The following is a 21786-nucleotide window of genomic DNA, read 5'->3' as shown; positions in this document are numbered from 1 at the left end:
CATATCAGGTGTAAAAGTATACTATTATATTTGCTAATTGACCACATTAGAAAGGCTACATGCTAGGCTTGTAAATAAACCAATTGAAACAGTATACTTTTACACTTGATACGAATGCTACAAACGAGTGTAACACATTGAGAAAATGCTTTACTTCAGTGTTACTCGTTGTAATAATATGGGCCGACCTGGTTTCTTCTGAATCAGAAGACCACAAACGAAATCATTTGTAAATATCTTTAATCGTATCGACTGAGATAGAATATTAAGAAGTCCACAATTTTTATCAAAATTTACGGCCAAGAATTGTGAATACTAGCACTGTCACTGTTCTCACTCGGCGTACCGACCGAACTTTGCAAAAGTGAAATGTCTACATTTGTACCACCATCAAAAAGTAAAATATAACCCTACGCTAAGCAGAGACCGCTTTTAGATAGAACCTATCCTCACTATATATAGCAATGTTTGAGTACGGTATCTGTTGACATAATGTCAATATAATTTATACTATTTACAAATCATAAAGGAAGTGAGTGAGAGAGTATGGTGAATGTGTGTCATAGATTATAGACCAGAATGTCCGACAACAATTGTTGATACAACTCAAAACATCGTCCCACGGCTCATTGCAATGACATGAATATGTCCAGAGATAAACGTTTTTATATGGATTTATTTTGAGTGGTGGTGGATTCCCAGGTTCATCACAATTCAATAACATATTTTGCATGAGGAAGTCTTCGGTAATTACAAGGGTGGACTCCCCTCATCCCGTTTTCTAAAAAGTTGTCCACTCAATTTCTTTTCTCTAAAATATGACCCTCTCACTGTTCAAATATTTCAACATCATAAGTTAAAATTCTGTCAGACTTCTGGTGAAAAGAGACACGAGCCTATTCCTTCGCTGCCACCACACTGATCTTTTTTTTTAAAGGCATTGTTGCCATTACTTATCAATAGCACTGTGCATAGATCTAATTGTTGGAGCTGAAGACCCCGGATGAAGACCAGCAAAGATTAGATGAGCATATTATCGGCATTGCCTGGCTAGACCGAGGTCACCCCCCCCCCTTGACCGAGGTCAACCTCCCCAGACCGAGGTCAACCTACCCCCAGACAGAGGTCAACCTACCCCTAGACCGAGGTCAACCCCCCCCCCATGACCGAGGTCAACCTAGACCGAGGTCAACCCCCCCCCCCCCCCCCGACCGAGGTCAACCTACCCCTAGGCCGAGGTCAAACCCCCCCCCCCCCATGACCGAGGTCAACCTAGACCGAGGTCACCCCCCCCCGACCGAGGTCAACCTACCCCTAGACCGAGGTCAACCCCCCCCCCATGACCGAGGTCAAGCTAGATCGAGGTCACCCCCCCCCCCGACCGAGGTCAACCTACCCCTAGACCGAGGTCAACCCCCCCCCCCCCCCCCCCCCCCCGATCGAGGTCAACCTACCCCTAGACCGAGGTCAAAACCCCCCCCCCCATGACCGAGGTCAACCTCCCCACTAGACCGAGGTCAACCTCCCCCCTAGACCGAGGTCAACCTCCCCCTAGACCGAGGTCAACCTCCCCCTAGGCCGTGGTCAGCCTCCCCAAGGATTAAAAGAATGCTTTCTGGTGCTATTTCAACATGTCGAGGTAATAAAAATATGAGGTAAAATTTGAATCAAAATACAAGGGAGTAGTTTGCAGTGGGTGCAGGGGGGGGATTCCCTATAAATTTTTGTTAAAAGAGTGTTATCTGGTGTTATTTTAACATGTCAAGGTGATCACAATATCCTTTCCTGATCACAATTGAAATTGGAATTCAGAAAACTAACACTAAAAAATCTTCAAAGTGTATTGTTGCATGCCATATAAGCCTTATACCATTTAGAATTATTTTATCGTTCTGACAAATTACAGGATTCAATAAAGGTACTAAGTCGGTCAGTATTCTCAGTAATTTGATTTGATGGCAGTGTTTCGGTTTCTTTCAGCATTTGCAGTTAGTATAAACCTTTGACAAAAACATTTAAAAGTTTAGGTGCCATTGCCATAGGCGCGGGGAGCCAGAAATGTACATGTACCTAGGAATTAGTTTTTTTTTAGCTCATACCCTGGAAACATTTTTTTTACTGTCTTGACTTGGTCAGCATAGTTTCCCTACTTTTGGCAAGCAACAATTTGTTTTAGGAAACTCGTCCAGCCCCACCCAGAAATCAAATAGTGTACCCTTTAATATAGGTATATTTCAACATTTGACACTTCACCCCAGGTTCTTCAACAGTCTTGAAACAATGAAAGATCATAAGACTTTGTTTACATGCGATAGTATCAATATTCAAAAGTAAAAAAAAAATTAATGGCAAGGAAATATGATTGTAGCTACTTTTGTTCCAGTTGACTGATTCCATTTATTGAGTGGAGTGTGCTAAAGAGTGTTTTTAATGTTTAGTGTAACAGTAAACAACACTGAGCCCTTTCGACTCTATGTGAATGTTCACTTTGACAAGTAAGCGATAACAGCTGGATAAATGTGCCCGTCAAAAAATCACCGTGTACGGAGAGGGCTGTCTTCTCAGATGTTCATGGAATTTCCTTGCAATCTGAAACATAATGGGGCTTATCTGAAAATGAAAATTATATGTTTTTCGTCAATAATGAAACATCTCCTTTTTAAAACGTGCAATAAAAGAAGTATTGTAATGTCATTAGGGTGAGCCAGTCTTAAGACTTTTACGGTCAAAATATGTCCTGGGGGCTTGGAAGTTCAAGTGAATTGATGCGGGCCCTCTATTGACAAGACAGGGGAAATACCTGGGACGTGTCCCCAAGGCATTCCTTGTCGGATGTTGTCCACCATGATTACCGATCAACCCCTATTCCATAAATGGTTTCACCCAGTGGAGCGTGTGGCAATGTGTGTATATTGAGTTTTCAATCATTTGAGTGTAACTTCGAATCATGGCGACTACCAGGCGACCACTTTCTCCGACTTTAGTACTACTTTTTACAGTTTCTCTCTCAGTTATAAAGATCACAGACTCGCTAGAAGGTGAGATTATATCGATATTTTATTGCAGCTAATTTAGTGTAGCAATCGTTGTTACTAAAATAGATTTTTGCGTTTAAACATAAAAGTGCGTGAAGTCCTTGTCAGTTGAACGACGGCCCGATCGACCCGATCAGACAACTCGCAGACTTCTTGAGTTATATGATCAACGTTCTTTCGTCTTGTTGAATTTTCCCCGTTTTTACACCAGAAACTTTTAGAGCATACTGGTTGCTCGAATAGTGAAGTTACAGAAATGTTGGGATCTAGTCGCAGGGCAACAACACTACGCTCAAAACATTTTGTTGAGTAGTTTATTGATAGATGTACATTGTGTTTACCGTTCAAATACTTTTTCGATATGACCGACTTCCGTATGACTATTTGTTATCAAGACCTCAGTAGTGATACCATGATCACGCGGTTTTCAGCTCAAAGGAGTCTAATTTGCCATGAACAAATAACTTGGAAATTTTATAAGGTGTCAGGGTTTTCAAAAAACACCAAAGGTTGTAAAACAAATAACGATATCTGGTATACTTTGTTGTTTGACTTTATTGGGTTAAAATTTCTGAAGGCAGTGAAACACAATCTTCGCCGGGTAAACTGAGACTGTGAGTATGTCAGTATACGTCGTCGGTCATTCGCCTTCTCTTTCTCATGTTTCTCGATCGTCGCCACTGGTGGTGGTGGTTCGCTAAATTACTCATAATAGCAGTTGTCTTCGGCCTCCACAAAGGGTGCCAAGCCATATACAAACTCTTCTGGTGAAATAGCAAAACATAAAAATTGTGTTGAGAATCGATCGGTAATGCACTCAGTTTAAATTAACACCAAGACTTACTAATTGATGTGGGAACTATGAAGTTTGTGTTGAATTCCTGTCCAACAATAGTTAATGTACAGAAGCTATTCACGATATCTTGTTATTGTAGACAACAGTTTAAATGAGCCTTCAGAAAATGAAAACTGTGTATAGCCAAGTACATAACCGACCAACGATCAGGAAACAATTCAGGTTTTAGAGCGAGGGTTAGCAGGAGGTCGTTTTGACAAACTTGGGTCCAAACAATACTCAATCAACGTAGAAAAAGAAAGAGATGTTGTAAAAACGACATGTGTTGTGACATAATGTCTTTTCTTTCAGTGACATTGTACAATTCTACAGAAGAAAGAAGTCTGAGGTGGACGGTATGGCACGAAACCAACACGGGAGGACGAGGGGTACGTTAACTTTCTTTGATCAAATCAGCATTGATATTGATTTTTATGGGATGGTGGCACAGTTGAACAATATACAACATGACCACTTAAGCTCGTCAGACTGTTTTATAGGAAGTCATGCACATGCCATGTTTTGTCCCCATACACTAGCCCCCTTCATATTAAACACTAACAATTTGTGTATATGTTATAAGTGATAGCTAATAGTTTATTGTATCTAAAAATTACCTCACACTATTTCAAGGAGCAATTGTATTAAATATTAACAAGTATTGTGTAAAGCTCGAGTCCAGTGTAGTGAAGTCTGTTGAAAGATTGATATGTGACAAGAAAGATTATTTTAAGTAGAAGTCTGCAGTAAAATTTTACAGATGTTTGTTGGGTCAATATGATGATTAGGAATTTATGCCATGGGTGTATGACTGGGTCATAGGTTATCCAGTCATTGAGATAGAAGATAAGGACCTCTTCCAGCTAATCACAACACTATTAGTATGGTCATAATGCTCATATGGACCTGAACTATTTCACAACTCTAGTGGACATGCTGAAACACAACAGTCACTTAGCAGCTTCAAAGTGTACCAATTTGCTCTTGAAAATGCTAAATGTGGTATAATGTATGGGAAACATGACTGTTTTATCCAGTGGGAGGGTAGTTGAAAATATTGATTTGTTTAATAGTGAAAAGTGAAAGTGAACTTTGTGACAGTGTAAAATATTTCAAGTCTGTTCATTGTAGAGTAGCTGGTTTAATTAGTAGATGTTGAGTCGGGGATCTTTTTACTACTTTCAAGTAAATGTATTTCTCAAACTAATAAAATAGCTTCACAACCTTTATAAGTTTACTTCCTATGTAGTTTCAAATTATTTGGAAATTTTTAGTCAAATTTTTATCTCAACTGAACTTCTTAGGTTCAGTAGTGCTATAGGCATGGCAAAGTGTGTGTGTGTGTGTGTGTGTGTGTGTGTGTATGTGTGTGTGTGTGTGATATGAGATGGATGTCTTTATATTTGTAATGTACTTTTCACATTCCTGTCATTAGCCAGTTTTAGAAGTGGACTATTTAGGCTTGCTGATGGGTTGAAGTTCATTTTGGAAATGTGTGATGTCAGGCCATAGCTAGTATTTTCTTGTGAAGATTATTAACTTTTTCCTGTGTATTCCTTTTTTCCTATGGTGACCTACAGTGGACTGAAACTGGTGCCAGTGGTGAACGACGATATCAAATCTGTCGAGTAGCAAATGAAGGTTCACAAAACAACTGGTTGAGGACAACATGGATTGATGCACAAGATGCAAATAGAGTTGGAGTTAAGATTGCTTTTTCAATGCGTGAGTGTACTGACATTCCAAATGCTGTGTCATGCAAAGAAACATTTGATTTGTATTACTATGAAACAGATGCAGATAATGCTGATGCCAGCTGGCCAGTATGGGGATCTAGAGGATACACAAAAATTGATAGAATAGCTGCTGATGGTCGCTTTACCTATGACACTGAAGTGGTCAATACAGAAACTCGGTTTTTTAGAACGACGTCCAGGAGAGGATTTTACTTAGCTTTCCAAGACCAAGGTTCATGTCTGGCAATTTTAAACGTGACAGTCTTCTACTATGCTTGTCCTGAAGTTATTGAGAATTTAGCCATGTTTACCAGGACACCAGCAAGTCCAATTGCAGGCAATCTTGTAGCAGTTGAAGGTACATGTGTGGCAAATGCAGTTGGATCTGAGAAACCTTTGTACCAGTGTCAGAGTGTAGGAACTTGGACACTTAATACTGATACTTGTGCTTGCCAGCCTGGTTATCAAAATTTGAATGGAAAGATTTGCCAAGGTAAGTGGATTAACTGGCCTGTCTCTTGTAAACCCATTTCAAAATACATTAATTCTAGCGTACACAAAAAAGTCAATGGACAAGATCCCTTAAACACCTTTCAAAGATCTTAACTTCAGAAGGACTTTCTTTACATTTTCCTTTTTAATCCACAAGTGTTTAGTAGATTATGACCTTAACTAAAACACACAGGGGTCAGCTCAGCTCATGTCTGGCAGTTTTATAGCCAGGCAACTGACACCATAATTATTGTTGACTAAAATGGGTGGTTTAAGTGTCATCAGGCAAGTATGCATGCCATAATGATGTAGATGAGGTGTATCATCTTTGTCCTTGGAAGTTGAGAATGCCAAATACCAAATTAAAACATGGGAGAATGCCAGCAAGATACTCATATTGTTTTTGTTAAGTTGGAGATCTAGTTATTTGTCTCTGACATTGGAATCAAAACAATGTGGCGAATTGAGATACTGGAGATGTTTCAGGACAGTCTTGTATGCAAAAATTACAGACATACTGGTCAGGCTAAATAATCACAAGTTCCTATGTAAGTATCCAATCAACCAATGCTGCTACTAAAATTATCAATTTTCAAAATTACGCCACATGTCAAGGACCTTACAAATTATTCTTATCTCTATCAGATCAGCTGTGTATACTACTGTCACCTATTTTAACCTATGTTGTACCTACCCTTTCTGTCACCTATTTTAACCTATGTTGTACCTACCCTTTCTGTCACCTATTTTAACCTATGTTGTACCTACCCTTTCTATCACCTATTTTAACCTATGTTGTACCTACCCTTTCTGTCACCTATTTTAACCTATGTTGTACCTACCCTTTCTGTCACCTATTTTAACCTATGTTGTACCTACCCTTTCTGTCACCTATTTTAACCTATGTTGTACCTACCCTTTCTGTCACCTATTTTAACCTATGTTGTACCTACCCTTTCAGTCACCTATTTTAACCTATGTTGTACCCACCCTTTCTGACACCTATTTTAACCTATGTTGTACCTACCCTTTCTGTCACTTATTTTAACCTATGTTGTACCTACCCTTTCTGTCACCTATTTTAACCTATGTTGTACCTACCCTTTCTGACACCTATTTTAACCTATGTTGTACCTACCCTTTCTGTCACCTATTTTAACCTATGTTGTACCCACCCTTTCTGACACCTATTTTAACCTATGTTGTACCTATCCTTTCTGTCACCTATTTTAACCTATGTTGTACCTACCCTTTCTGTCACCTATTTTAACCTATGTTGTACCTACCCTTTCTGTCACCTATTTTAACCTATGTTGTACCTACCCTTTCTGTCACCTATTTTAACCTATGTTGTACCTACCCTTTCTGTCACCTATTTTAACCTATGTTGTACCTACCCTTTCTGTCACCTATTTTAACCTATGTTGTACCTACCCTTTCTGACACCTATTTTAACCTATGTTGTACCTACCCTTTCTGTCACCTATTTTAACCTATGTTGTACCTACCCTTTCTGTCACCTATTTTAACCTATGTTGTACCTACCCTTTCTGTCACCTATTTTAACCTATGTTGTACCTACCCTTTCTGTCACCTATTTTAACCTATGTTGTACCTACCCTTTCTGTCACTTATTTTAACCTATGTTGTACCTACCCTTTCTGTCACCTATTTTAACCTATGTTGTACCTACCCTTTCTGTCACCTATTTTAACCTATGTTGTACCTACCCTTTCTGTCACCTATTTTAACCTATGTTGTACCTACCCTTTCTGTCACTTATTTTAACCTATGTTGTACCTACCCTTTCTGTCCTAAAGTGACATGTTTGAGTTAATCTGTTGATTATCCTTTTTAGATTGCAGTCATAGAAAGAGCCTTTAAAAAAAATATTGCAAAGATTTTATTTTAAAAACCATATTTTCCAAAAAAATTAATAACATTTGGAATGTCCATAATTTTTTTGCAGATATCGAACTGTAAAAGGGTCAATAAGACAACAGGGAGGGCATTCCTAAGTGTTAATTTTCTCCTTGGCTAACTATGCTCTCATAGAGTACATGTAGGGTAGTGTAGACGTGAAGCCATTTCACTGACTCTCTCTGTTGTAATAATGTGATATGTTATTCTCATTTAGATTGTATACCAGTACTGACCAGATAGGCCATTACTGTGGGAGTGTCACAATTCAAAATCATCATAGTCATCATAGTCTCAAAGGAATTAATTATGTCGTGTTTGTTGATGTAATGCTGATATTAATTTCAAAGTGTGGCCAAATCCATATTTAACTAAAAGTAAAATGCTGTTAGGGAAACAGGTAGCACAAATTTTTGTATGAATTGCCAGATATTGACAGCTTATCTTGCATAGTATCACAAAATTGTAGTATGTTTCTTGAATTATTAAGAGTAAATGTTGTTTTTAAACACATAAAGATCAGGAAATCTCTATTATGATAATGCTAGGAAAGTGATAGACGTTTTCCCCTGTGTATGAAACACCTTATCATATCTATATGTTATATATGGTGTGTATATATATATATATATATATATATATATATATATTAAGATATAATATGTTGTGCAGTAAGTCTTTTGAGGTGACATATAGGTAGTAACATATGCAACAGTGGATACAATGTGAAGTGACAGTCATTATGAGAATGGGAAAAAGTACGTCAAGGAGATATTTTTATGACCTATAACTATAGTCATATAAAACTACTCTCCAGAATCCTAAAAGGCAGGGAAATTTACTGAAAATTGATATGCAAGAGTGATACTTCATCACATCAGCTTGTGAGGCTGTAGTTATTTAGTGTGAAGGGATGTGGATTATGCAGTCAGATAATACATTGTGAATGGATAAGATGAGAACTTAATCAGTGATTCATCCACACAGTGAGAGATGCACTATTTCAGATGCAGGAAAGCAATTGGCAATGCAAATACTGGATATATTGATCTGGTATTGTGAAAAATTAGCTTATGTGTCAATGATTTGTGATGTAGAACTAAATGCTATTTTGTGAGACTGCAATGAAATCGTAGAATGAATGACTAAGAAAAACAGGAAAAGATACAGGAATAGAAAAGAAAAGGGAAATTCAATTTCAAATGCATTGTGTTTTCCCCATCAGTGATTTCCTATGAAAGGGCATTGAGTTTGAACAATTCCTAATGTTGCTGTTAAGTAATACACTGAGTGGCAAAACAGAATATCTACATGTACAGATACATTTGTTCTACTGTAGTCTGTACTGGAATTTGACCTCTCTGCTGTCTTAGTGAATGCTATCTTGATGTATCTACAGTATTGATGACACCCAGCAGTCCCTAAATATTTTCCATAGTCCAATACTGAAATACTTTGTAATGTTCGACAAACCCATTGACTGCAAGTCCAAATTTGTGGAATTTGTTCAAAATTAAAATTTTCACTCATATACTCCAATTTTAAGAAATATTTTGATATGAATTTAGTCATGTTGATGAATTTGTCCATTTATGCACTTTTTTGAAATGTGCAAGAATTATTACGGGGTATATATATTTAATTTCTATATCTAAATTTGTGGTATGGTATTTTGTAATACAAATTATGACATGCTTGTCTAAAAGTAATGTGAAATATTCATAAAAATTTCCAACAATGGACACTTTTGTCCTAAATTGTTTACAGCAGTTGAGTAGAAGTATTACTATTAAGGTTAAACAAGGTGTGAATGTATTAAGGAAGTTGCTAACAGTTAAAAGTAGTCACCTAGGAATTCATGTGTTAAGTCACTCAGCAATATAGAGGGTCTATGCTTACATCATCAATATAGAGGGTCTATGCTTACATCATCAATATAGAGGGTCTATGCTTACATCATCAATATAGAGGGTCTATGCTTACATCATCAATATAGAGGGTCTATGCTTACATCATCAATATAGAGGGTCTATGCTTACATCATCAATATAGAGGGTCTATGCTTACATCATCAATATAGAGGGTCTATGCTTACATCATCAATATAGAGGGTCTACAATGTATGCTTACATCATCAATATAGAGGGTCTATGCTTACATCGTCAATTCCATGTATTAAGTCACTCAGCAATATAGAGGGTCTATGCTTACATAATCAATTCCATGATTTATTAAATTGTAACAGCTGTTATGTCACCAGCTTGATATTTCTAATATGTACTAATGAAATACACCACATACACATACACAGGTGTGTTTTTTGTCCTTCAAATGAGTCGGTTTGTTTTTGTCTAATTAACACAATCTTTGGTAAATTGACATACACATACACTTAACAAAAGAGAATTGTGAAAGCTGCTAAAGCTGTTTTCGGTAAAGTACAAAGAAGTGCTGTCAACTTTGTAAAGTTACAATTGTAACTGTTCAACGTTTTGTAGTAATTGTTTGAACTCTAATGAACGAAGGTCAAATGCAAAGTCAGATTTTGGTTGTATTATGTGAATCAACTTAATAAAAAACAGATTGTATGTGAGCATAGAAATCAATCACCGAGAGATGTTTACAACATTGTTCTATAAATGTAGACACTCAGCTTTTTTCTACCCTACATTTTATCTGTATCATGTAATTGCATCCCAGTATCGGTTTGCCTCTGGCATATATGACCTAGGTTCACTGAAACAAAAGTGCCTTAAAATTTGCCAAGCTGATGTAAGTGTGCTTGGAGATAGGAGCCTTAGCTAATTACATGTGTTTATCACAGTGTATTAAAAATCAAGTTGTCGCTGGGGCAGAATGGCAGGTCAAGAGAAAAAAAATTGTCGATGTCGGCACCTTTGTTCAAAATTTTCTTCCAGATTGGCTTAAAGAAGATCAATGTAAGGGTAGGGTGACAGAAAACATAGAATTATTTGTCTAAATCATAGCCATCAATGAGCAAAATCAACTCATAAGAAAGAAGTCAACTACTGCAAAGAATAACCTTGCCGACTCTTTGTATGTAACCCATGCATTCATACAGTCAATCAATGCTTTGCATGGGAAAGTTTAAATAACATGCAAGATGTATTTTTGTCAGAGAGAAAATTAAATTAGGGTGGCTGACATGAAGGGAGGCATAACTGAGTCTTAACGCATCATATGATCCAAAAGAAGGCAGACAACAGACAACATAATGCGTAAATGTAAAAACTTACAGCTTGTGACTGTCTGACCCCATCATCCCCTGAGTAAATGGTATTTCATGGAGTGGACTGACTTGAATCACTACTGTTTTCATTTTCTGTCTTCACATGACAGAAAGATACATCATGTTATAACTTATATGTAATGACTACTAATGTATGTGTTGGTAGAAAATCTGCTGATAATTGTGGTTCTTGTCACAGTAGCTCTTATGACTAGTTTTTGTGGTTGTGTCTCACTTACCATTTTATTGATGACCAAATGTATTTGGTACATGAAGATCAAGAGATAGTTTTAAAGCTGTACATGTGTGATTTGTATTGTATTGGATTGTTTGTATATTTGTAAATTGTAGACTGTGTGTAAAGAGATCTCTACAAAGTTTTATTTCTAGTAGTAATAGGTGATATACATATACTTCTAGTAGTAATAGGTGATATACAAATATACATATACAGAAGGGTACACAAAGGTACCAAAGAGATTCCTTGTTTAAATTAGACACTTGATAAAGTCTTGGTTTATTATCAACATAATATAACTAAAGTTCACCATTCCTGAATAATTTAAAAATAGTGCTAATTCAAAGATTTGTTGTATGTCAAATAGTAACAGATTTACCTTGTAAAGAAATAGGACTTTTAGCATAGTTACTAACAAAACAAAATAACTCTCAATTTTAGCACTTGTGTTTGCTAACACTTTTCTTGGTTAAAACATTTCTGACATAAAGATTTGTTTGTTACTATGCACTGACTTGTCTTAGAAAAGTCTGAAACTTTGGTTGAAATATCATTAACATGTTTGTTTATCATGTTTTCTCTATGATGTTGTGCATCATTCATGTTTCTTTCATAGTTCACACCAGCTGCATATTAAGATTAAGTTCATACTGTGAAAAGTACTACCACATACTGATGACATTGTTTAGTATTGTTTTGTTGGAAAAGTCACTAGAAAATTGACTCAGCAGGGTCTTTCCTCAGACTCTTCAACCCCAATGTGTACAAGAAAGAAGTGTGGAATTTGTACACTTTCTATGCATTTAGATCATTATTAGAGAATTGAGACATACATGTATCGTGATATATATTCATGTGTATTTTGTACCTATTGATAACAACAAATGTACAATTGCTCTCTGTAAGTGTGGAGTTATTTAGACTATAAAAATAGAAAATGTTTAAAGCTTTCCTACATACAATGTATTAGATCAAACTTGAGGGAATTCCTATTCAATATTAACCTGCTACCTGTCCTCAGTGAAGACATGTTCTGTGTGTTCGTAGTAATTCAAGTCTTCAGTGTTGATTATTCAAAATGAATAAAAGGGATTATTAATTAGAGAGACATAACCTAGTCATTGACTATTTCTGAGTCAAGCATCAAGGGAGTTTAAACCAAATTACTGTGTAGTAGCCGTCATGCTTTCCACTTCATTTCATATAATGTATGATGTCATTTCCTTAATTCTATTGTTCAAATTCATGTATGTTACCCTGGCAATCAAAATTGCCTTTAACTACCCAAATTATATATGTTACATACCCAGAACTCGGAAATACGAAAAAACGTGCTAAATGAATCGACATAATTTTACAAGTGTTTTAAGGTTGTTTTATGTTGTGAAAAACACATTGAGAAGTTTGTATGCTTAGATGCTTTATTCTGTTATAATGCAGTGAAGTAAGTGATTGATAGACTTGGCAGGGCCACAAAATAACCTTTATTCCTTGCTTAGATTGAACAAAACAGTCGCTTTGATTCATAATTACATGCAGGCCACACAAGGAAATCATTCAGAATAATGCTATAAGGGAGAGGGCAGTCGAGAAAATTGAGTCTTAAGTTGTATTTGGAAATCATCAGACTGATTAAATGAATACTGTAAAGTAAACAGCAGAACATAGGATTTATACTGTAAAGCGTATCTGTAAACAGCAGAACATAGGATTTATACTGTAAAGCGTATCTGTAAACAGCAGCACATAGGATTTATACTGTAAAGTGTATCTGTAAACAGCAGCACATAGGATTTATACTGTAAAGCGTATCTGTAAACAGCAGAACATAGGATTTATACTGTAAAGTGTATCTGTAAACAGCAGCACATAGGATTTATACTGTAAAGCGTATCTGTAAACAGCAGCACATAGGATTTATACTGTAAAGCGTATCTGTAAACAGCAGAACATAGGATTTATACTGTAAAGTGTATCTGTAAACAGCAGCACATAGGATTTATACTGTAAAGCGTATCTGTAAATAGCAGCACATAGGATTTATACTGTAAAGCGTATCTGTAAACAGCAGCACATAGGATTTATACTGTAAAGCGTATCTGTAAACAGCAGAACATAGGATTTATACTTTAAAGTGTATCTGTAAACAGCAGAACATAGGATTTATACTTTAAAGTGTATCTGTAAACAGCAGAACATAGGATTTATACTGTAAAGCGTATCTGTAAACAGCAGAACATAGGATTTATACTGTAAAGCGTATCTGTAAACAGCAGCACATAGGATTTATACTGTAAAGCGTATCTGTAAACAGCAGCACATAGGATTTATACTGTAAAGCGTATCTGTAAACAGCAGCACATAGGATTTATACTGTAAAGCTCAGCTCATACTTCTCAGTAATGTTTGTATTTGTCTAAAATGTCTTGCTTCCCTAAGTCTTGTGTGGTAAAACACTGTGAATATGTAGTGAACCACAGTGTTCAAAGTATTTTTCCCTTCCAGGCACTCAGTCAGTGATATTTTGATAGCCTTTTACTTGGCAAACACTGCCCTAGTCCTCCTCACTCTAACTAGGCCTTATTTGCATATGACTAACTCAGAATGGGTAATACAGTAGCGCATACACAATTTAGAGGTTACTAGTTATCTATAGCCACACCCCTAATCTGAGTAATCTGAGTAACGGGATGTCACCTCCTATTTAAAAATCCTATTTTATGTAGATGAAATTATTGTGGAGAAAAGCTATCTTTTGTAATTATAAAGGTTGAGATTTGTAGGATAATAACATTACCATGTAATTCACTTTGAACATTGTAAGGTCAGTGCTATGTACTAGGTTTTTGTAAAGACTAGAGACATGGAAATGTAGATTACTTGTACTTTGCATATCAAATATCTAATGTACACATTTTCTTGTTACATTCTAATAAATAATATAATGAGTGCTTTTCCAAAATGAAAAAAAAATGCAAATATTTTTATAAAATTCGGTGTATTTTTTGTAAGATTTTGAAATAAATGATGAGATTTAGTGAGATATGTAATGGAATGCAGTAATTTCCTCACAATAGCAGTATATGTTAATGATATATTCAATGATATTTTTGACATCCTAGAAAATTTGAATTTAAATAATTAATGTAAGGAAAAAATGTACTTTGAATGGGCATCATTCTAAATTTAATGTAAAATAAATAAAGGACAAACAATGCACATTTTCTGGTTGTGAGCGATGTGCTGTTCTCTGGATTGATCAAAAGACATGATTTTGAATTACAGCAATATGGAAATTGATTATTTTACTGCCACTGTCAGCCTACATGTATACTATTGTAACATAGCTACTTATTACGGAATGTAGTCATGCGGAAGAAGAAAATTAAAACTCAAAAATACTTATTGAAGCCCAAAAGAATGATTGATTGTAGATATTGATTATACTACTATTGACTTTTTATTTGTTTTGAATGACACAGCTACTAATTTCAATTTCAATATCCGACATGGCATGGAGACTGTCAATAGTCCTAAATCACAGCATAATGTAGGTATGATAACATCACTTTCAATTTTTTCAAACACGCACACAAGTGACGCTATCTCAAGAGTGTATCAGCACCCTGCATCCTGCATTGTTGTAGCTCGTAATTATGACCGTGATGAGTTGGGAAAGTACAGTTGAATGAATGTTATCATGAGTATTATCATGGTTATAGCCTATTGTATTTTGCATTCATAGCGACACTTTGTGTGAAATATTAAAGACTTGCCAGTACTTATGTCAGGGTGCCAAAGTAACTGGCAGTAAGATCATACAAGATGATGTTATGTGTTTTAAGTTTACGTCATGACAGATATATTGTCAAAATGTCATGTTGGCATGACATTATGACATACCTCAGCTTACTAATAGATCACAAAGTTGCCAAAATTAGTACAGTGCTGCTAATAGATCACAAAGTTGCCAAAATTAGTACACAGTGCTGCTAATAGATCACAAAGTTGCCAAAATGAGTACAGTGCTGCTAATAGATCACAAAGTTGCCAAAATTAGTACAGTGCTGCTAATAGATCACAAAGTTGCCAAAATGAGTACAGTGCTGCTAATAGATCACAAAGTTGCCAAAATTAGTACAGTGCTGCTAATAGATCACAAAGTTGCCAAAATTAGTACACAGTGCTGCTAATAGATCACAAAGTTGCCAAAATGAGTACAGTGCTGCTAATAGATCACAAAGTTGCCAAAATTAGTACAGTGCTGCTAATAGATCACAAAGTTGCCAAAATTAGTACAGTGCTGCTAATAGATCACAATGTAGTAGATATTTATAGTACAGCATGTTTCCATTAAAGGCCCAGTTACATGAGGTAACTTGATGGGTAACCATAACACACTTAGAAGTTTGTCGCATGTGACGAATTGCCTCATGTACAACCGTTATCGCAGTAGCTACAGTAGGTGCGTCACAAGGAATCTGACATGTCGGATTTTCTACAAGTCGTCGCAAGTTGCGTCTCGAGTTGCTTCATGAATTGGCCTGTGTAACCACCTCGTTGTGTCGCAAGCTGTAACCTTTGACATACTTTTATACCCATGTGTCCAATATTATGGTTGTAGTGGGAGATGTTACATTGGTATTGTTGCTATTTTATCTACTCTATGGATGTTTTAATTCACTGAGCCAAAATCAAATGGAAATAAAGAATTAGCCTGAGGGTATAGTTATGTAAATACACATCAAGCGTATTGTACTATGGTGTAAGTTAGCCACTGTGATGTCGTCAAGCATGTACTGGATATGCAAATTATGTTGCCCCTGTCGACTACATCATGAGAGTCAGCGCAATACAAGCTGTATGATTTGATGTAGTGAAATGAAATTATACAATTCATTGAAGCGCAACTTTAAGCAAACTCGTTGAAAGAATCGCATCAAACAATTCATGCGTTTGATACTCGTTTCATTCAGCTTTATACGAATATTCAACAAATTCCCTGGAGTAGAGCTCAACAGAATTGTCCTGAATGCCAAATTTCAATTTTTTTTGTGGCATTCCCAGAGAATGTGAAATTTTAACTGCAGACTACTGGCAGTGTTTTGAAATGCTATACTGCTTTCTTGGTTACCATAAGTGAAGCAAAGTGGCAGGCTAGAGTTGCAAAGGACTCCTGACTAAAAACATAACAGATGTTTAATTTGTGTTGATGTCAGGTCAATATCTGATCACTTTCACAGAATGGAACAGTGGAGACACCCATGGGACAGACTCTCAATCATATGTCATACATGTATATCTATATCAGCTTCAGTCATAACATATTTAACACTTTGTAGCCGATACATCCTTTGTTCAATTCCTGAGTTTTATCTGCCAAGCTGACAACATGTCAGCTCAAAATATTATATTACAAATGTTATTATTTCCTTTATGTGGTCTGTTTCAAAATGTCTATTAACTAGAAAGATATATGCATACCATCACATATTTTGTCATCTATACATGTATGTAGTGTATATTTACTGGTCATGCATTGTACATGTATGTAGTGTATATTTACTGGTCATGCATTGTACATGTATGTAGTGTATATTTACTGGTCATGCATTGTACATGTATGTAGTGTATATTTACTGGTCATGCATTGTACATGTATGTAGTGTATATTTACTGGTCATGCATTGTACATGTATGTAGTGTATATTTACTGGTCATGCATTGTACATGTATGTAGTGTATATTTACTTGTCATGCATTGTACATGTATGTAGTGTATATTTACTTGTCATGCATTGTACATGTATGTAGTGTATATTTACTGGTCATGCATTGTACATGTATGTAGTGTATATTTACTTGTCATGCATTGTACATGTATGTAGTGTATATTTACTGGTCATGCATTGTACATGTATGTAGTGTATATTTACTGGTCATGCATTGTACATGTATGTAGTGTATATTTACTTGTCATGCATTGTACATGTATGTAGTGTATATTTACTGGTCATGCATTGTACATGTATGTAGTGTATATTTACTTGTCATGCATTGTACATGTATGTAGTGTATATTTACTTGTCATGCATTGTACATGTATGTAGTGTATATTTACTGGTCATGCATTGTACATGTACATTTGTATGTAGTGTATATTTACTTGTCATGCATTGTACATGTATGTAGTGTATATTTACTGGTCATGCATTGTACATGTACATTTGTATGTAGTGTATATTTACTTGTCATGCATTGTACATGTATGTAGTGTATATTTACTGGTCATGCATTGTACATGTACATTTGTATGTAGTGTATATTTACTGGTCATGCATTGTACATGTATGTCCTGTTTTCATTCTGTCTCCATAATTCATTAAACAAAACATTTTTTATTATACTTGCCATTTCACAAATTCATGATTTCTCTTTTGTCAGTGTGTATCAATGTCGGTAAAAAATAGTTCATTTTATTTCTGATTTCTGCAAATTGACACTAAATAAACCTCCAAGTAAATGATTTAGTGGAAGAAACAAATCCTAACATAGTTTGGGCATGTCACATGTAGTCACATGATTGCTGGCAAAACATTTTTTGTGATATTATTAAAATAGTTTACTTTATACTTAACCACTTTTAGACAGTAGTGAACATCAGTATTCAATAACATGATCCTATAGTAACATTTTAAGTGATCAGAGATTGACCTAGAGGTCAAAGTTCATACAAGGGTCGGAATGTAGTTAAGGAATTTAGATATTCCATTGAAAATTGTCATTTCCCACCAAAAGAATGGAAACAGAATTGTTTTTTTTTTTCTGCAATTTTTTACAATATTGTTTTAGCCGGCTATGGGTTGTACAAATGTTGCTTAATGTATAAATTTATGTCGAAAGATGTGGTGAAAGCCTAATACACAAACAAAGATTCCATAAAATGGAGGTCCAATGTACACTTGTAGTATTGTTGTAAAGGAAATGTACAAATAAGTAGAGACACACCACCATGTACCAATATGACTGTAAAATTAATGGGTTTTTGTTACAGATAATAAATTGGTAATATCTAGTTCTTTTTCCGTGGCTTCTAAATTGAACAGCTTATACATGTTATACATACAATGTAGGGAATGACATAAAACTGACCACTACTCTCGTCTCTATTTCAAATGTTTTAGTATGACATAACCTCCATAACACAGTGATTCATTTTTTCTTCCATAAGGAAGAGATGTATTTAGTGGGTGAAAGGCTGTGTGTGTGTGTGTGTGTGTCTGTCAGTCTATCTGTTTGTGTCATCATTTTCTCCATAACGGCTGGCTCAATTCAAACGAAATTTTGAAGACGTATTCCGTAGGGTAATGACAAGACCTGATTAGGTTTTGGTAAAAAATCTTGTGAATATTAATGAGCAATTTACGTAATTAATGGTTTTCGGTAATTAGGCTATATCTGAAGAATGCACGCTTCACATTCATTATAACTTGGTACATACATTTGCGATACCAAAGTGCACCTGTCCTGAAAATATTACTAATGTAGCTTTTAGTTTTAATAAGTTATTAGCATATTTTCGTTGCCCACAAAAAAGAAAAAATTAGTTTCTGGTCAGGAAATGTTGTCTAAAGTGGTGCGACAATGCGATTATTTTTTTACATTCTCAACAAATGTTAATCAGTCTACTTATTGCAGTTACTGTTCTTTTTATTTAGTACTTTACAGCAAGTGTGTATGGGCAGATGTCATAGGCTAGTTCATGATTAGTTTTGCAGTTGTCTTCACTGGTGGCAATTAATGTAGGGAGAGTTACTTTTGTGTTTTCCCTTTCATCTGCAGACTGAATTGGCTGGACAAACATGAAAACAAAATTAACGTGGGAAGGGGGGTACTTAAGTGATGGGTGCTGAACAGAAACAATTTTTTTTTGGCCTTTAGAACTCTTTCTACAGTGAGTGCTATGCTACAGCATTCTGTAAAGTTTCACATTACATGTTGTGATTGGCCAGGAGATCACTAACAGCAATGGGCAAATAGTAATCAATGAGAAAAAATAACTTATTGTATATGTTAAGTTGTATTCCAACAATTGTCTGTAGGAATGTCAATCTTAAAACATTGCCCTTACGGAAGGCATTCAATTTAAATCTGGTATTTTGTACATCTCTGCTCAGTTCAAATCTGGTATTTTGTACATCTATGCTCAGTTTAAATCTGGTATTTTGTACATCTATTCTCAGTTTAAATCTGGTATTTTGTACATCTATGCTCAGTTTAAATCTGGTATTTTGTACATCTATGCTCAGTTTAACTCTGGTATTTTGTACATCTATGCTCAGTTTAAATCTGGTATTTTGTACATCTATGCTCAGTTTAAATCTGGTATTTTGTACATCTATGCTCAGTTTAAATCTGGTATTTTGTACATCTATGCTCAGTTTAAATCTAGTATTTTGTACATCTCTGCTCAGTTTAAATCTGGTATTTTGTATATCTATGCTCAGTTTAAATCTGGTATTTTGTACATCTATGCTCAGTTTAAATCTAGTATTTTGTACATCTATGCTCAGTTTAAATCTGGTATTTTGTATATCTATGCTCAGTTTAAATCTGGTATTTTGTACATCTATGCTCAGTTTAAATCTAGTATTTTGTACATCTATGCTCAGTTTAAATCTGGTATTTTGTATATCTATGCTCAGTTTAAATCTGGTATTTTGTACATCTATGCTCAGTTTAAATCTAGTATTTTGTACATCTATGCTCAGTTTAAATCTGGTATTTTGTACATCTATGCTCAGTTTAAATCTAGTATTTTGTACATCTATGCTCAGTTTAAATCTGGTATTTTGTACATCTATGCTCAGTTTAAATCTAGTATTTTGTACATCTATGCTCACTTTAAATCTGGTATTTTGTACATCTATGCTCAGTTTAAATCTAGTATTTTGTACATCTATGCTCAGTTTAAATCTAGTATTTTGTACATCTATGCTCAGTTTAAATCTGGTATTTTGTACATCTATGCTCAGTTTAAATCTAGTATTTTGTACATCTATGCTCAGTTTAAATCTAGTATTTTGTACATCTATGCTCAGTTTAAATCTAGTATTTTGTACATCTATGCTCAGTTTAACTCTGGTATTTTGTACATCTATGCTCAGTTTAAATCTAGTATTTTGTACATCTATGCTCAGTTTAAATCTGGTATTTTGTACATCTATGCTCAGTTTAAATCTAGTATTTTGTACATCTATGCTCAGTTTAAATCTAGTATTTTGTACATCTATGCTCAGTTTAAATCTAGTATTTTGTACATCTATGCTCAGTTTAACTCTGGTATTTTGTACATCTATGCTCAGTTTAAATCTAGTATTTTGTACATCTATGCTCAGTTTAACTCTGGTATTTTGTACATCTATGCTCAGTTTAAATCTAGTATTTTGTACATCTATGCTCAGTTTAACTCTGGTATTTTGTACATCTATGCTCAGTTTAAATCTAGTATTTTGTACATCTATGCTCAGTTTAAATCTAGTATTTTGTACATCTATGCTCAGTTTAACTCTGGTATTTTGTACATCTATGCTCAGTTTAAATCTAGTATTTTGTACATCTATGCTCAGTTTAACTCTGGTATTTTGTACATCTATGCTCAGTTTAAATCTAGTATTTTGTACATCTCATGTCTATACATTCATAGTACTGATTCAAAAAATACAAAAAAAAACTTTCCCTTACAACAACATTAAAACATTACCAAATACAGCTGTGTTTAGTATTCATCACTTTATACATTGCCAAGCTAGCTAGTCCAGAAATCTTTAAAAGTGTGTAACATATTATAGCTGTAAATCGTTAGCTAAAAACAGTAAGTTTTATAGACAGCAGTGTGTATATGTAGTCCACTCAAGAAATCAATAAAACCAATAGAAATGTGCAGTGACATGTAAACAGACAATTGGCCTTGCATCTGTCATGTTAGAAGAACTCTAACAAAAGATGAACTGTCCGTAATGTACCTTTAATCAAAGCTAATTCTGAGTTTGTTGAGTTGGTAGATCTGGCACGTTAACTCCACCCATTCAGTCCTGGCTCATACTGCTAAAGCGATTCATAGATTACATTTATTGCTAAGGGAATTGTTTCGCTTGTAATCATGGATTTTACTAGATTTGAAGAGGTCTGCATCTTCTGAAGAGATTTAGAAAGAACTGCTTTCAGATATTGTTACATTCACGGAGGAGAAATTGTTTTGTGTGGATATTCAAATGTAA

General features: G+C 35.2%; 1 protein-coding gene across 1 annotated transcript in view; it reads left to right on the top strand.

Annotated features, from left to right (window-relative positions):
• Positions 1 to 2944: 2944 nt before the first annotated feature.
• LOC144451530 (ephrin type-B receptor 1-B-like) overlaps positions 2945 to 21786 on the top strand; it is a 222943-nt gene continuing 204101 nt past the window's right edge. The window contains exons 1-3 of the mRNA XM_078142405.1: positions 2945 to 3038; positions 4183 to 4259; positions 5451 to 6099. Of these exons, the coding sequence (XP_077998531.1) occupies positions 2948 to 3038; positions 4183 to 4259; positions 5451 to 6099 (817 nt within the window). The 5' untranslated portion in view covers positions 2945 to 2947. The remainder of the gene's footprint in view (positions 3039 to 4182; positions 4260 to 5450; positions 6100 to 21786) is intronic.

This window comes from Glandiceps talaboti, chromosome 21, assembly GCF_964340395.1.
Source record: "Glandiceps talaboti chromosome 21, keGlaTala1.1, whole genome shotgun sequence".
Classification (NCBI taxonomy): domain Eukaryota; kingdom Metazoa; phylum Hemichordata; class Enteropneusta; family Spengelidae; genus Glandiceps; species Glandiceps talaboti.
This window is presented reverse-complemented; position numbering and strand designations above follow the sequence as displayed.